Raw genomic sequence first — 17,611 nt, 5'->3', positions numbered from 1 at the left:
GAAGTTGCTGCATTGCTTAAAACAATAGTTTCGCAGTGTTGATTATAGATGGCCATCATCTGATTGAGAGGTCCGAATTTTGCATAATTTGTACGGCAGTGAATAATTAAAATGTATGTCAATGACGCAGTTGTCGAGATGGTATGAAACTTTAATTTCGATAAAATGTTTGTTGAATCAATACGCTGCGAAACTATATACACAGGATTTTGTTTTACGATTTTTTTCGCTCGTATTTTGATCTGTGACTTCAATTTACACCAAACTCTTCGCATACAGTTTCAAAAATCCAGATAAATCGAAGAAAAATCACATGATAATTAATAGCGAACATTAAGGATGAGCGGGAAATTGAGAAAATGTAAATCGTGTAAAACAAAATCCAGTAGTTAATAAGAAACCATTGCAGTTTCACGGCACTCTTTCAAAGATTGAATGTTTATAAGCAGCAGCGTGTCTCATATGATAAGTGGAATGTTCTCCAACCTAATTTACGAAGAGCAAATATAGGAATTGTTTTGTACTGATTCTAATCTTTCGTGTGTTATTGAAAATGGAGAACATACAGCTGCAATATTCAGTATCGAACTTACATAAGCAATATATAATGTTTTAATTGTGTATGGGTCATGAAAGTTATAGCAGAAACGTTTTATAAAACTCATCATATTATTTGCTTTATGAATAATGGTGTTGTAGTGGTCGATGAACGTTAGTTTGGAGTCTAAGATAATTCCCAAATCCTAATTCTATCGCATTTCTCTACAACCTGGTTTCCTAATTAAATCGAGAGATTTGATGCTGTTCTTTTCTGCTGAATGATATAAGGTTACATTTTTTACATTCAGTTGCATAGGTTTCATTGCACCATTCGTAGAATGTGCATATTTTGTTCAAATAGACGCTAGCCACCATGCGGATGAATTTCGAATTAATTAGATGTTGTTCACAATGGTTTGATCTTTCGAACAACGTTAGAATGTCACAACTCTCAAAATTTTACAGATTCCGATATCAATTCAACTGGTAGTGTCATATACGCATGCCGCCAGGTGGATGAATTCTGAACTAATAAGATGTTGTCCAAGGTTTGATCTTTCGAACAACTTTGTAGAATATCACAACTCTCTAAATTTCACAGATACCGAGATATCCAATTCAACTGAGAGCATATACGCTAGTGCCGCCAAGTGGATGAATTCCGAACAATCAGATGTTCTCCTCAATGGATTTGATCTTTCGAACAACTTTGTAGAATGTCACAACTTTTAATTTCACAGATTCCGAAATATCCTATTCAACTGGTGCATATACGCTAGCGGCGTCAAGTGGATGAATTCGAACTACAGTCAAACCTCCATGAGTCGATGTTCTATGACTCGATATCGACTCATGGAAGCAAATTATGCCATAGTAAAAATATTTTTGGTTTGCTGTGATGGTTTTCTTCAAACAGCTTTCAAGAATTTTCTATTCCATCTCGATATTTCCATGAGTCGATGGTCCTTCAATATCGACTCATGGAGGTTTTACTTAATTAGATGTTGTCACAATGGGTTTGATCTTTCGAACACCTTTGTAGAATGTCACAACTCTTTAAAATTCAAGATTCCGAGATATCGTATTCAACTGGTAGTCCCATAGACGCTAGTGCCAACATGCGGATGAATTTCGAATTAAGATGTTGTCCACAATGGGTTTGATCTTTCGAACAACTTTGTAGAATATTACAACTCTCTAAATTTCACAGATTCCGAGATATATTATTCAACTGGTAGTGCATGCGCACAAAGCCATGTGGATATATTCCAAACTAATAAGATGTTGTCCATAATGGGTTTGATCTTTCGAACAACTTTGTAGAATGCTAATTTTTCAATTTCACAGATTCGAGATATCTAATTCAACTGGTTGTCTCACAAGCCTACTAAACAAATATATACAAAATTTTCTATTGCAGAAAACCAAGCAACGTTATAAAGAGAAGAGCGATAAATCTTTGCAAAAGATATTTTAGTTACCAGATAAAGATTATCCTTCGGTTCTTTTTGTTCTGCTGTCCGAAAAATGTGGTACCCAACTGTCAAATTCCTTCATTGACATTTAGATCCCCTATCCTCGCCAGCAAAGATGTTCCGGACAGCGAGAAGCGACAATCTTTATCTGGTAACTGAAATATCTTTCGTCTTTGCCCCATCTGCAGAGGATAAAGAAACGCTGAGTTCAGTTTATTTGCAACATTTGCAACAAACATGGAGAGGTATATGTTAGAATTTTCCAAACTGCAATAACTGTATATTTCAGAAATAAAACAAAGATGGTTAAGTTTATGTCTAAATATTGATAACTGATACTTTTTTGTCTTTATGAAGGAGACTATCAGCCCATACTGATACTTATTTAACCTAACACTCGTCGAAAATCGATTAATTCTCGAAATGGCGGAGGCGATCATTGTCCTATTCTGTTGCAGTTGGGACAAACGTTTATTGCGAGTTGAGTTTGTCCTAACATTTACAAAAAGGAAAAGTTGTTGTCATTAGCAATGTTGTTGTTTTACATTCCTGAAAATAACACATCTAATGGGTGGCCACTAAATAGCGGGAATGGAAAAATGGCTCAAGAAAACTGCAAAGAAGTGCAGCTCAATCTGTATTACGTTATTATAAATAGTAGTCCTTAGTATTTAAACATAGATTAATAAATGATAGTGTATGGTTCGTTGCTGCGCGGCGTAGTTTAAGCTGCCTTACACCTCGGAAAATTTTCCGCCGAATTTGGTCCCGTGATTTTAAAGGGGCGGATTTTGATTTTCCGAGCCCAAATCCCGAAAACATCGCATATGCAAAAATACATGGGGAAAAAATGTGACCAAATTCCGAGGTGTGAGGCTACCTTTAACGGATGCCATTTCCGGATGCTGCTTCTATCCTATTGATGAGGTGCTTCGTGTCTTTGGCCTTCAAATCACGTTTGTACAAATGCAGCCTAGTAGACCAAAAATCTCAAGCAGTTTTCTAAACATTTTCACGCTTAATATTCTCCACCGTGTACTTTTCCCACAATCTTTGTTCGCTTAAAGATCGTACAATGCGCGCCACAGTACTTCCTGTTTTGATGGATGTTTATAATTGAACATGCTGGAGTAAAAGTTTGTGGGCGACAATTTTCTGAATATTCTAAGATTTTTTCACATAAGTATTATTTCTCTGAAAGCATTGATGTTCTCAGAAAATAATTGAATTACTGAAATTTTCGTTTTTAGAAGTACACGATAATAAGAGTTTGTTTTATACTTCAACATTTAGGTGATTCCCTATCTCCACCATTCTTTTATTGCACGCTTCCAGCATGCGAATGGTGAACGTACGTTGATTGTGTCTATACGCTGTCTTACTACAGTACTGAACGAATTAAACATGTATGTTCTCATGCCATGTTGTAGCATGAAGCAATCCTTCTAGGTTCCGACCGTAGAAATGGAACTTCCGAGCAAAACAAACCAGTAAATTATAGCCAGTAACACAAGCAAAGGAGAGAGAAGCTTTTGCTAAATGATGTTGTGAGTAGGTTGCAACACGAGCAACAATACTTATACGCAAAATGAAGCACGACAACTCTCCGTGCAGATTTGCGACAAACACAGTACATCGAATATGTGTATCTCTCTCTCTCGATGAATCTGAGAATTTCATGCAACAAATTATCATAGAGTATATTCACAAATCTACACTTTTACAAGCCCTGGTCATGGTAGATGCGATCTCTCCTTAGCCGTGCGGTAAGATGCTCGGCTACAAAGCAAGACCATGCTGAGGGTGGCTGGTTCAATTCGGTGCCGGTCTAGACAATTTTCGGATTGGAAATTGTCTCGACTTCCTGGGCATAAAAAGTATCATCGTGTTAGCCTCCTGATATACGAATGCAAAACGGGTAACTTGGCTTAGAAACCTTGCAGTTAATAACTGTGCAAGTGCTTAATGAACAATAAGCTGCGAGGCGGCTCTGTCCCAGCGAGGGATGTAATGCCAACGAAGAAGAAGAAGATGAAGGATGCGATCCCTTCTTTGAAGGTAGGCGCTTTCATGGATTATGGCAATGTAGGATGTGATCCCTTCTTTAAAAGTAGGCGCTTGCCCGGATTATGACAATGGTGGAAGTTATTCCTTCTTTAAAAGAAGGCGCTTGCCCGGATTGAGGCAATGGTGGATGTAATCCCTTCTTTAAAAGTAGGTGCCTGCCCGGATTATGACAATGGTGGATGTGGTTCCTTCTTTAAAAGAAGGCGCTTGCCCGGATTGAGACAATGGTGGATGTGATCCCTTCTTTAAAAATGAGCGCTTGCACGGATTATAGCAGCATTCTTTAAAAGTAGGTGTGTGGCCTGAATTGTGGCAATGGTGGATGTGATCCCTTCTTTAAAAGTAGGCCCTGCCCGATTATGGCAATGGTGGATGACTCCTTCTTTATAAGTAGGCGCTTGTCGGGAATAAATCAATGGACGATGTGATCTCTTCCCCGAGTAGCACAATTCAGATTGATTTGGTTACAATTACTTATATGTGACTTTATTGGTTTTAGTAACTCGTCTACGACAAGTGTGTTGTTTGAGTTTTTGAAGTTAGGCACTTGCCCGGATTAAGGCAACGGTGGATTTGATCCGGTCTTAAGGCGCATGCCCGGATTGAAGACAATGGTGGATGTAATCCCTACTTTAAAAGTAGGCATTTGGCCGGAATAAGTCAATGATGGATGTGATCCCTCCCTCGGAAGTCTGCGTTTTGTTATTTCGTTCTTCCGGAAAATGTCAACCATCAGTCTAAATATCAGAATACAGCCTCGACCTACTTTATCTACGCTAAACATTACATGCAATATCCCTTTCGCTTTCACAGTTCAAAATTATGCCAAATGTCCGTTATGGCAAGCCCACCTTTTATTGCAGTTCAAAATTATGCCAAATGACCGTTTGCCAAATGACCATTATGCAAATCCTTTGCCAAATGACCTTATGCCAAATGGCGTTATGCCAAATGACTTTATGCCAAATGACCCAGACCCTTCTTAACCTTGTACGAATATCATGGTCCTGGATCTCTATGGACTCCCGCCGTTTTGTAAACGAAAGCACGCTTTTTCAAAGGGTTGTATTTTTACATCAGGGCGAGTCGAACGATCGGAACGGAAAGTATCGAGTTAACATTTCACTGAAAAACATTTAACTGATTTTATTTTCGCGGAATAACATTTAGTGGTATGTAACTCTCTTGGTATGACATTTGATGGATTATTCTCTTTCAGAATGACTTTTGGTGGAATGCCATTTTGCAGAATGTTCCATTAGTAAATTGCCATTTTCTCATATTAATGTAGTGTAGAATAGGGGCAGCTTAAGCATGTACATATTTTTTACACGTTGTATTCTTAATTTCGTTACCTGATTTTACAGCTTTAATACCAAATTTCTTTGATTTTGTGAATTTTTCATGGGTTAACTCATAGTTTCATCAACGCTAAGGTCGTAATCAAAAACCACCAAAAAGAACGTGTAATTGATCTTCTTGCATTATAACGGATAGCATTTTTTTCAAAATAATTCTTTTTGTCTCATACCAGGTAGACAAAATCATTTAAAGAAGGCATTATCTTTTCCGTTCGCATTATTCCGAGTTCATTTAAGGAAGGGACTATCTTCGCCTTATACCGTTATGTGTTCATTTGAAGAAGGCACGATCTTCTCCCTTCGCTTTGTATCAGAAGAAGGCATTATCTCTTCAATTTGTCTTATACCGGGCAGATGCCGTCATTCAAAAAAGGCATTAACTTGTCCCTTTGCATCAAACCGTGCTGATGCTTCATCATACCGAGCAAACGTATTCAAGAAGATTAAAGACCTGGCAGCCAGAGTACCGGTACTACAAGTGTCAAACCGATGTTAGTGACCAATTGAAGCTTGTTAAGGCATAATTTCGCAAAATAATTAAAAAAAAATTCCTCTAGTTTTCTTCTTCTTCTTCAATGACTCTACTTTCCGTTACGAACTTGGTCTACTTTTCAACTAGGTGTTCTGTTAGCATTACCAGGGTTATTAAATTGAAAGCTTTCCTATGCGCAACAGTTGCACCTTTTGTGGCGAGTACGACGGATACACTATGCCCAAGGTCCAAGAATGTTTCCCACCCAAAAGCTTTCTAGGCCGGGACGAGAATCGAACCTGCCATCTCCGGATTGGCGCTTTCATAAAATTGCATTTGGCGTTCCTTATTGGAAAATGTTCTGAACCAACTGAAGGCAAAAAGACTGATGTCCGCAAATTGGATTCGAAATAAATAAGTCAACGCTACGGACGATTCCCTAGTCCATTCCTCGATGATTTATCCGATCCTTGAAATGGAGTTATCACAATTTCAATCTTTTCATCCCCTTCATCTTGACTACTACACTCGATATTTCTCTATCTGTATATCACATTGTCAATTGTTGAAAATTTCCTGTTTTAATTGAGCTTGAGCTTAAGCTTAATGACCGCACAGTTCGTAGTTACTACACCGTGATTGATTAGAACAATCAAAATTGCACAGGGAACCAAGAGTTGGGGCTTGGGATTAGCTGTACAACGTCAATATGCACAGATTGAGAGTTCAAGATATTAAAGGACCGTGACATCCGTTGCTACTAGAGACCGAGAACACCTTTGCATCTCCACAATTGTCACAGGAAGGATTGTTGTTGGTTGGGACGGGGTACGTTATGACACGGATCAGTATTCACCTTGGTATGCATCCATTATTAGACAAAATTAGAACAACCAATAAATTAATTCAACTATTTTAGAAAACTACAAACATATGTCGTCATTTTCGATGACGCACTGTAAAAAAATTGTATATGCAAAATGTAATACATATGTATGTATATTTTAAAAAAATATATTATTTTTATATAAAGTTCTTGTGTAAATCTGATAGAAATATGTGTTAATAGTGTACGTCTACACATGTTGTGACGTACCATTTAAATTTTGTATATTAAATATGGAGCGATCTGCTTTTCATCCTTGTTTACACCACATCGTCATCGAGATACTACCGCCCATAATCCCTTATCCCCTTAGCAAACCTACAATCAATAACTGCTAAAACTATCAGAATTCTAAATCTGATAGATTACCTGTAAGAGCTGGTGTTCTCCAAGGTAGCATAGTGGGGCCCATATTGTATAACATTTTTATTTCACAACCATACAAAAAAATTATCTGCGTTTATGGTATGTCATATAAAAAATCATGAAACTGCTGACTGAAATCGTAAGAATATAAACCGCGTAAAAACGAGCTTAGTAAACACAAAACATAAATTTCACCTGTTCTCCTTACTAGTGCACAACATAGAATAAGAAACAAAACCATCAGTTATTTCACCTTTGTTCCTAATAGGTAGAATGAACAAATGAGATGAGAAATGATTCTTAGAAAATATACATATATATTGATTATCGAAGATTTCTTTCGTCAAGGCTTGATCGCGTAATGAACGTTGAATAATTTTAAAAAAAATCCCGACATCTACCAGGTATTCCGCAGCTCAGAGATAAGACGCATGGCCACCAGGCAGACCATGCAAAAAGCATTGTCTTCCAGTCCGCTACAAAAAATTCACAAGTGGAAGCCCTTCATTGGGCATATGAATACTTGCGCCAGCCGCGCGTTATACAGATGCACGAACAACAACCTGGTTCAGAGAACTCTCGCTTAACTTTTCAAAAGGACCTAAGTAACATTTTTTTCATGATTTAATTTAAATACTGCAATCAATAGCTTTCATGTTATTCTGTTGATTGCGCTATTCAAATTAAATCATGAAAAAATGTTACTTAGGTCCTTTTGAAAAGTTAAGCGAGAACTCCATGATCAACAACCAACAAGGCGGCAATATTCCAGTTAAGGAATGTGACGCCAACAAAGATGATATGATAAATTTTATATAAAAATCAGATTAGTCTCCCAAGATAAATGTATCCATTCCAGACATAAATTCTAAGCCTAAAATATTATCTTCATTTTCATAAACATATAATTAGAATAGATTGAACTGTTATTTAAACTTCACACAGGAAACTCGTCCATCCAGCCATGGACACTTCCCCTCCACTGAATCCCCCACTCCGCCAAGAACCCAACCCATTCCGGGAAAAGGAGTGGATCCGGTGAATCCAATGAGTATATCCACTCACCAATCACCATCCGAAAAAGAGCGAAATCCGCAGTTCAATGGAAAAGACAGCATAGAAAAAACGAGACAAAGAAAATATGAAGTGGTGTGAAAGTGTGTTTGTTCCCCAATATTGTGAACTCTCCAATACCGTGGGACATCAAAATCCATACACTTAAACACCTTAATGCTTGAAAAAGTCACTAGAAAATAGAAATCGAAAGCAGATGAAACGTTTGTCATTGGCACAGGAGCATAAAGTCTTCTACTTTTAAACTGTTTCAGATTTACACATTAAAAACTACGGAAAACATGTTAAAATAATTAATTAAATCAACTACTCCTGAATCGAAGTCCGTCCACCGTGGACGGATTCCGAATCAAAAGATCAAAATCTGTACAGCTTTTTTTTAACTAAATATAAATATAATTAATAAATAGTTCAATACGCACCTTGAGAAGCGATCATTTCTATTTGCATTCCGTTTATCTTATGCGATGGTTTGCAATTAATAATTAAAACACAGTTACTTTTGGTGCAATTTTGTTCTATCCACAAAAAATGTAGGCAGAAAGGCTGCGTTCGGTGGGTGGCAATTTGTTTTGTATTTTGTTGTTTTATTTTCAAAGCCTACTTCCCATGGAATTCTTATGCCTTACAATTCAATGCCTTACAAGCTTACTGTCAAGTATATGAACAGGATAAGATAGTCGATTAAAGTACGAGACACTGAAGACGACCTTACTGTTGAGGTTGAAATACGTATCTGTCAAGGTACAAAGTTATGGAATTAAATGGGATTGTACAAACTCGCGCAGGCCCAATAAGCCGCCTAGAAAACCAATCATTACGAACAATATAAGAGATAATGCGACTCGATATAATCGGCAAAGACCTAGGCGACGAATACAGGATCACGATTGGAAGCTTGGAACATGGAATTGCAAGTCGCTAGGTTTCGCAGGTTGCGACAGGATGATCTACGATGAACTACATCCCCGCAACTTCGACGTCGTGGCGCTGCAGGAGATTTGCTGGACAGGACAGAAAGTGTGGAAAAGCGGGCATCGAGCGGCTACCTTCTACCAAAGCTGTGGCACCACCAACGAGCTGGGAACCGGCTTCATAGTGCTGGGTAAGATGCGCCAACGCGTGATTGGGTGGCAGCCAATCAACGCAAGGATGTGCAAGCTAAGGATTAAAGGCCGTTTCTTCAACTATAGCATCATCAACGTGCACTGCCCACACGAAGGGAGACCCGACGACGAGAAAGAAGCGTTCTACGCACAGCTGGAGCAGACATACGATGGATGCCCACTGCGGGACGTTAAAATCGTCATCGGTGACATGAGCGCAAAGGTAGGAAGGGAGGAAATGTATAGACCGGTCATCGGACCGGATAGTCTGCACACCGTATCGAATGACAACGGCCAACGATGCATAAACTTCGCAGCCTCCCGCGGAATGGTAGTCCGAAGCACCTTCTTTCCCCGCAAAAATATCCACAAGGCCACATGGAGATCACCTAACCAAGAAACGGAAAACCAAATCGACCACGTTCTAATCGACGGTAAATTCTTCTCCGACATCACGAACGTCCGCACTTACCGCAGTGCGAATATTGAATCCGACCACTACCTCGTTGCAGTATGTCTGCGCTCAAAACTATCGACGGTGTACAACACGCGTCGAAGTCGGACGCCGCGGCTTAACATTGGGCGGCTACAAGATGGTAGACTAGCCCAAGAATATGCGCAGCAGCTGGAAGTGGCACTTCCAACGGAAGAGCAGCTAGGCGCAGCGTCTCTTGAAGATGGCTGGAGAGATATTCGATCCGCCATTGGTAGCACCGCAACCGCTGCACTTGGCACGGTGCCCCGGATCAGAGAAACGACTGGTATGACGGCGAATGTGAGCAGTTAGTGGAAGAGAAGAATGCAGCATGGGCGAGATTGCTGCAACACCGCACGAGGGCGAACGAGGCACGATATAAACAGGCGCGGAACAGACAAAACTCGATTTTCCGGAGGAAAAGCGCCAGCAGGAAGATCGAGACCGTGAAGAAACGGAGCAACTGTACCGCGCTAATAACACACGAAAGTTCTATGAGAAGTTAAACCGTTCACGTAAGGGCCACGTGCCACAGCCTGATATGTGTAAGGACATAAACGGGAACCTTCTTACGAACGAGCGTGAGGTGATCCAAAGGTGGCGGCAGCACTACGAAGAACACCTGAATGGCGATGTGGCAGACGAAGATGGCGGTATGGTGATGGACCTGGGAGAACGCGCGCAGGACATAATTCTACCGGCTCCGGATCTCCAGGAAATCCAGGAGGAGATTGGCCGGCTGAAGAACAACAAAGCCCCTGGGGTTGACCAACTACCAGGAGAGCTATTTAAACACGGTGGTGAGGCACTGGCTAGAGCGCTGCACTGGGTCATTACCAAGATTTGGGAGGAGGAAGTTTTGCCGCAGGAGTGGATGGAAGGTGTCGTGGGCGATAAGCTGGATTGTAGCAACTACCGCGCAATCACATTGCTGAACGCCGCCTACAAGGTACTCTCCCAAATTTTATGCCGTCGACTAGCACCAACTGCAAGGGAGTTCGTGGGGCAGTACCAGGCGGGTTTTATGGGCGAACGCTCCACCACGGACCAGGTGTTCGCCATTCGCCAAGTACTGCAGAAATGCCGCGAATACAACGTGCCTACACATCATCTATTCATCGACTTCAAAGCCGCATATGATACAATCGATCGGGACCAGCTATGGCAGCTAATGCACGAACACGGTTTTCCGGATAAACTGACACGGTTGATCAAAGCGACGATGGATCGGGTGATGTGCGTAGTTCGAGTTTCAGGGGCATTCTCGAGTCCCGTCGAAACCCGCAGAGGGTTACGGCAAGGTGATGGTCTTTCGTGTTTGCTATTCAACATCGCTTTGGAAGGGGTAATACGAAGAGCAGGGATTAACACGAGTGGTACAATTTTCAATAAGTCCGTCCAGCTATTTGGTTTCGCCGACGACATAGATATTATGGCACGTAACTTTGAGAAGATGGAGGAAGCCTACATCAGACTGAAGAGGGAAGCAAAGCGGATCGGACTAGTCATCAACACGTCGAAGACGAAGTACATGATAGGAAGAGGTTCAAGAGAAGACAATGTGAGCCACCCACCGCGAGTTTGCATCGGTGGTGACGAAATCGAGGTGGTAGAAGAATTTGTGTACTTGGGCTCACTGGTGACTGCCGAAAATGACACCAGTAGAGAAATTCGGAGACGCATAGTGGCTGGACCAAACTGACAATCTACAAAACGCTAATTAGACCGGTAGTCCTCTACGGACACGAGACCTGGACGATGCTCGTGGAGGACCAACGCGCACTTGGAGTTTTCGAAAGGAAAGTGCTGCGTACCATCTATGGTGGGGTGCAGATGGCGGACGGTACGTGGAGGAGGCGAATGAACCACGAATTGCATCAGCTGTTGGGAGAACCATCCATCGTTCACACCGCGAAAATCGGACGACTGCGATGGGCCGGGCACGTAGCCAGAATGTCGGACAGTAACCCGGTGAAAATGGTTCTCGACAACGATCCGACGGGCACAAGAAGGCGAGGTGCGCAGCGGGCAAGGTGGATCGATCAGGTGGAAGATGACTTGCGGACCCTCCGTAGACTGCGTGGTTGGCGACGTGTAGCCATGGACCGAGCCGAATGGAGAAGACTCTTATATACCGCACAGGCCACTTCGGCCTTAGTCTGATTAAATCAATAATAACAAACTCGTCTTATGACAAGTGAAGACATTCCAGTAAAAAGCTCCACATAATTTTCTTAAGGATAAGATAAATTATTTCTAAATTAATTACCTTTAACCCCGTTTAATTTATTGATATCTCATGAGGTGGACGGATTTCGATGGTGTAAGGATTCGGACACCGCAAAACACTAGTATTGTATTTTGAATAATGAAAATACAAATAAGGTAAAAATGGCTTTATCTCATCAACTTTACGAAACATCGTCCGTTTCCTACGAAGTTTGAAAGGACCTAAAAATCAAAGGCGGCCATTTGCAACGCAATATTTTGACACCAGATCACCTTCTCAAACACACTGTCTCTGAATGCAAATATTTTTTCATAACATTTTTAAGTACCTACACTTTACAAACTAAATGGATTCTATTTAGGAATTGAAAACAAACGGAATTCACAAAACCTTTTGCGTCGATTGCTTCGATCGAACTCTGTTCAAAGGTTCCTGTTTTAATATTGTGCCTTGCAACAAAATGTCAACTGTCATGATCATTTTCCAAAGCACTCTTAGATGTGTAAAATTTATCCGCTCTACAAATTGCACGTGCTATCAAAACATTCGTACCGTGGGGCATCGAAATCCGTACACTTAAGCACCTTAGTATATGAAAAAGTCATTAGAAAATAGGAATCGAATGTAAATAAAACATTTGTCATCAACACAGGAGCATGTAAGCTTCTACTTTTGAACTGTTTCACATTTACTCATTAAAAACTACGAAAAACATGATAAAATAATGAATTAAATCAACTACTCCTGACTCGAAATCCGTCCACCGTGGACGGATTTCGAATCAAAGGATCAAAATCCGTACAGCTATTTTTTAACTAAATATTTAAATTGAAACAGTCTGATTGACTGAACTACCACTGTAAATAGTTCGATATGCACCTTGAGAAGCGATCCCTTCGATTTGTATTCCGCTGATCTTATGTAATGATTCGCAATAAGCAATAAAAACACAGTTAATTTTGGTGCAATTATCCTCTACCTGAAAACAACATGGCGGCACAAACTCCGCGTTTGGTGGGTGGAGATTTGTTTTTGATTTTTGTTGTTTTAATTTCGAAGCCTTACTTCCAATTCTATGCCCTAAAAGCTTACTGCCAAGAATCTGAACAGGATAAGATTAATTATTCCTACATTAATTACCTTTAATCCCATTTAATTTATTGATATCTCATGAGGTGGACGGATTTCGGTGCTGTACGGATTTCGGTCCCGCACGGTACCCACAATCATTCACGGGCGGCCAAATTTTCAAAAATATCAAAGTAGATTTTTTCTGGAGGTATGTTTTTCTTAGGCGGCAATCTGGCGCTTATTTTCCGTTGCGATTAAAAATGAGCGGAGGAGTAGATTTTTTTTCATCCGCGGTATAATATCGATTAACTAGTCAGAATTGTTACGAAGTGCAAGTATAAGTAGGCTAGGTGTACCAGTTGTGGCTATAGCACCAGTTGTCGCACTAGTGCTTTATATGCGAAATGACCAATAAAATCACTGCGAACCAAGTTCATATCGATAAAGCATATTCATATGACACGATAACACCTTTGATTTCCTCCAAAACAAGCAAAGCATAATTGTAAAAATTGATTTTGCCTAATTTTTATCAGTTCTTTGCACCAGTTAGAGACTAGTGGTCCCTATTTGGCCAGTCCCATAAGAAAACAATGGAATTTGCCAAATAAGGAACCAAAATTAAGAATAGTGCCACAACTGGTGCATGCGTTCCTATTATGGATTAATCAATTTCGAAGGTAATAACAAATTTTATTGTGGTTTTCACAGCTGTTCTAAGGAGCATGAAGTAAAACCTTTCGCTTGATATATTAAGTCCACCCACATGCCTTTTACTTATTTTTTTAAAAAATAGTTGTTCTTAAGTATGGCGACAATTGGTACACCGACCCTAGTTCATTTTATACAGGTTCGTTAAATTGATATTAGAAAGCCAATGTCAAGAAGGAAATAGCGCATTTGATGTCTTCCCGGTTGTTTCAAACGAGCACAAAATCTGTAGAGGTAGGAACATTATGCTATTTGTATTCAGGGTATACACTGAAGTCAGTTTGTATGCGGGGGCCACGTTACGCGTAGATCAAAAATGCCTAAATCCCACAATCCGGATAAAAAAACACGTAGCATCCAAAACACCCGTTTAAAACTGCGTAAAAACACCTGGCATAAATTAAGTTAATTTTGAAAAATACAAACCTTTTAAAATATTATAGGGTGTCCCAGAAAGTATAAGCACGATTAAGAAATAAAATTACGACTTTGATTAATTATTTGCGAGCATCTTAGGGGAAATGTTACATGGTCAAACGGCTATTTTCTTCCATTTACTTCCACTAATTAATTAGTGGAAGTAAATGGAAGAAATTACGATTTTGTGTTTTGGGAATAAGAGAAGGATATTCGGGAAGGGAGAAGAATATATGGAGATGGTGGAAGGATGTAGGAAAAGGGAAGGAGAAAGAAGGAAGAAAAATGTAGGAAAAATGAAAAATAAAGAAGAAAGAAGGAAGAAGGATTAAGAAAGGAAGGAAAAGGAAGACGTGAGAAAGAAGAAGGATAAAGGAATAAGAAAGAAGACGAAAAAAGTATGAAGGGAACGGAAAACATTAAAAGGAAGAATGAAAGAAGAAGAAAAAAGGAAGAGGGAAGAATGAAGAAGAAATAAGGAAAAAGAAGCTTGCAGAAGTTAGAAGAAAGATAGAAAAATGATGAAGGAAAAATTAAGAAGGAAGAAGAATATAGGGAGAAGGAGGAAGAATGTAGGAAAAAAAGAAGAATGGAAAAGGAAGAAATAAGAAGGAAGAAAGTAAAAAAAGAAGATGGGAGAAAGAAGAAGGAAGAAGGGTGTAAGAAAAAAGAAGAAGGATGTAGGAAGAGGGAAGAAGGAAGAAAAATGAAGGAAGAGGAAAGAATGAAATGAAGGAAAAAGCAAGAAAGAAGAAGGAGGAAGGAATAACGAAGAAGGAAGCAAAAAGCAATAAGTAAAATGGATGAAAGAAGGAAGAAGTATGAAAACAGAAAGAAGACGGGAGAAGGAAAGCGGAAGATTGAAGAAGATTGTCCCTTTCGACCTTTTGTACAAAATCAAAGGAAAACATGACTAACAACATTTTCGGTAAATACACAAACAAGCAACAAAAAAGGCAAAAAAGACTCAAAACAGAATAATTGATAGAGTTTCCCCAGGCTGGACCTGATGGTGGTTCTATAACCATCTCCCCTACCAAGTGCCTCCCCTCGGCCTTGGTTTAAGACAACAAGTAAAGTGCTGAATAATGTCAAAATTTACACAAATAGAAAAAACGGAGGTGAGCCACGTACCACGCATCGGCCTAATCAGCATTTGGATATGGACAGTGCGTGGAGGCGCATTGTACATTGTAGGCTAGTGCTGCTAGCGCGGTTTCCCTCCTGTTACATGTTACATCCACTTATGCAATATCTTGATTTATTCTGCCATCATGATAAATTTGGGGGAATATACAAAGGGCGTTTTGACTCAGGGGGTATCATGCGTCTACCTCTAATCTAGTCCTTTTCCGCGTTGTCCTGTCTAGCAACAATCTAACATTCATTATGGTGCATGTACTCTATTTGTAAAACAGCTATGTGCAAAGAAATCAACTAACGTTTTCGTTTCACCTTTACAGATGATGATTCCGGAGAGAAAACGGTATCCGTTTTGCTCAGCGGTGAAGAATCCGAGTTAACATTCATCGATCATAGCTACATGGAAATGTCGGTACGTGTTATTCTAATTCATAGATCCTAGATAACCAATCGCTATCATACGATTTAAAAACACCAACATAAATATCCAATTCCAGCCTGAAAACTGCATGTCCTCATACGATCCACACGGGTACTGCGTCATCTACTCGTCGGCCGATCGCACCAGCTTCCAAATTGCCGAACAGATCCTCCAGGTGCTGTGGACAACGGAGAACATTGCTCAGAAAGCTGTGATCCTGGTGGCGAACAAGGCCGATCTCGCGCGAAGTCGCATGGTCACTTCCGATGGTAAGAGCGTGCTAGCAATCAATGCAACAATTGTTCGAAATTATTTTCCATTTACAGAGGGTAAACAAATGGCAACGCAGTATGATTGCAAATTTATCGAAACTTCCGTCGGGATCAACCACAACGTGGACGAGTTGCTGGTAGGTCTGCTGTCGCAGATTCGCCTAAAACTAGAAAATCCGGAGAAATCACGGTAACTAACAATCACCTAATCCTTCGAATACCGATTAACTTTGTGTTCCGCTTTCCACCCCGCAGCGATCTCTTCCGGAAACGTTCCATTCGCAAGTCCAAACGACGTGCCTGCTCGCCGCTGGGGGGTGCCATCTGCCTCTCCGGACTGGGCGGAGGGACCAATCCGAGCACGCCCGTGTCCGGGACACCGGTCGCCGGTGGAGGCTTCGCGGAAACACCTCCCGGCAGTGCCCAAAGCAGTCCACGAAAGTACCGTGGCTCCCGCACTTCCGCCAGTCTGAAGGTGAAGGGACTGCTCGGTCGGGTGTGGGCTCGGGATTCCAAATCAAAGAGCTGTGAAAATCTCCATGTTTTGTAAGTTGGGGTGCATTGGAAGCATGCGAGAGATAGTTCCATCGTGTCATCCTATCGTAAAAGTACTATAATATATACCTAAAGTACGGCACGGTACCATATATCTGAATTTGTAGATGATTCAGAGTTTACCGAAAACGACGTTTTACTACATTTTATCGCTAAGAAGTTATGAATCAAAAGCCAGTCCTCGGAAATCGAATAGATATTTATTTTTTAAGAAACTAAGTGGCACAAAAAAATTAAATTTAAAAAAATCGGTTTCCTCAATCAGACACAAAATAGGAACTAAGTTGCAATATTTTGTATAAACTGTGTAAAACACTCGATGTGTGGTTCGATGTTCGCAGCCATTCTGTATTGTGGTATTAACTAAAATTAGGATAAACTCTGCGTACAAGTAAAAGCTGATCGAGTTTAGTCCTATTTGCTATACTCTATATGATTTACAATCCCTCTTTTGTATTCCCTAGTTTTGCAATTTCCTTAATAGTTTAAATTTAGTATTTAGCGTACTTAATCATATTACTGTAAACCAGCATTTAATTTGTACCAATTCTCGACCTTTCCATTTATCATGCTCTGGTTCTTTGGCTTTGGACCGTGACCAATCAATGATTTTCATACAAATATCAAATAAATGTTTTAGTTAAAAGCTTTAAAACTTGTTTTGTAATATATTTTTTTCCTATCAAGCCTCCTTCAACATTTCCGAGAAGACATAATATAAAACAACATTTAAATCATGAGCGTACAAAGTAGGGAACAAAACACCGCAAGTCATCGAAACGAGTTCTTCCCAAAACAGAGAAAAATGATCCCTTTAGCTTTACAATAATACCGTCATTTATCACACCGAAACAAGATTACTGCGGTAAGTGCCTTTTCAGTTTCAGCCTGTATTGAATTGATCTGTTCTTGATTGAAAATATTATTTGTTTTAAATGGTGGTGTATCTTCTGAGGATAATTTCTATGA

The 17,611-nt window shown here is 40.1% G+C and overlaps 1 protein-coding gene across 4 annotated transcripts in view; it reads left to right on the top strand.

Annotated features, from left to right (window-relative positions):
- The window catches only part of LOC134218367 (serine-rich adhesin for platelets), a 428,012-nt gene extending 410,747 nt beyond the window's left edge, over positions 1–17,265 (top strand). For all 4 annotated transcript variants that reach the window (XM_062697307.1, XM_062697308.1, XM_062697310.1 and 1 more), the window contains 4 exons: positions 15,715–15,806; positions 15,892–16,084; positions 16,142–16,277; positions 16,343–17,265. In XM_062697307.1, the coding sequence (XP_062553291.1) occupies positions 15,715–15,806; positions 15,892–16,084; positions 16,142–16,277; positions 16,343–16,637 (716 nt within the window). In that variant the 3' untranslated portion in view covers positions 16,638–17,265. The remainder of the gene's footprint in view (positions 1–15,714; positions 15,807–15,891; positions 16,085–16,141; positions 16,278–16,342) is intronic.
- The last annotated feature ends 346 nt before the right edge of the window (positions 17,266–17,611 follow it).

This window comes from Armigeres subalbatus, chromosome 2 (genome assembly GCF_024139115.2).
Source record: "Armigeres subalbatus isolate Guangzhou_Male chromosome 2, GZ_Asu_2, whole genome shotgun sequence".
NCBI classification, from domain to species: domain Eukaryota; kingdom Metazoa; phylum Arthropoda; class Insecta; order Diptera; family Culicidae; genus Armigeres; species Armigeres subalbatus.
The sequence above is the reverse complement of the archived record's forward strand: the minus strand, read 5'-3'. Positions and strand labels throughout refer to the sequence as shown.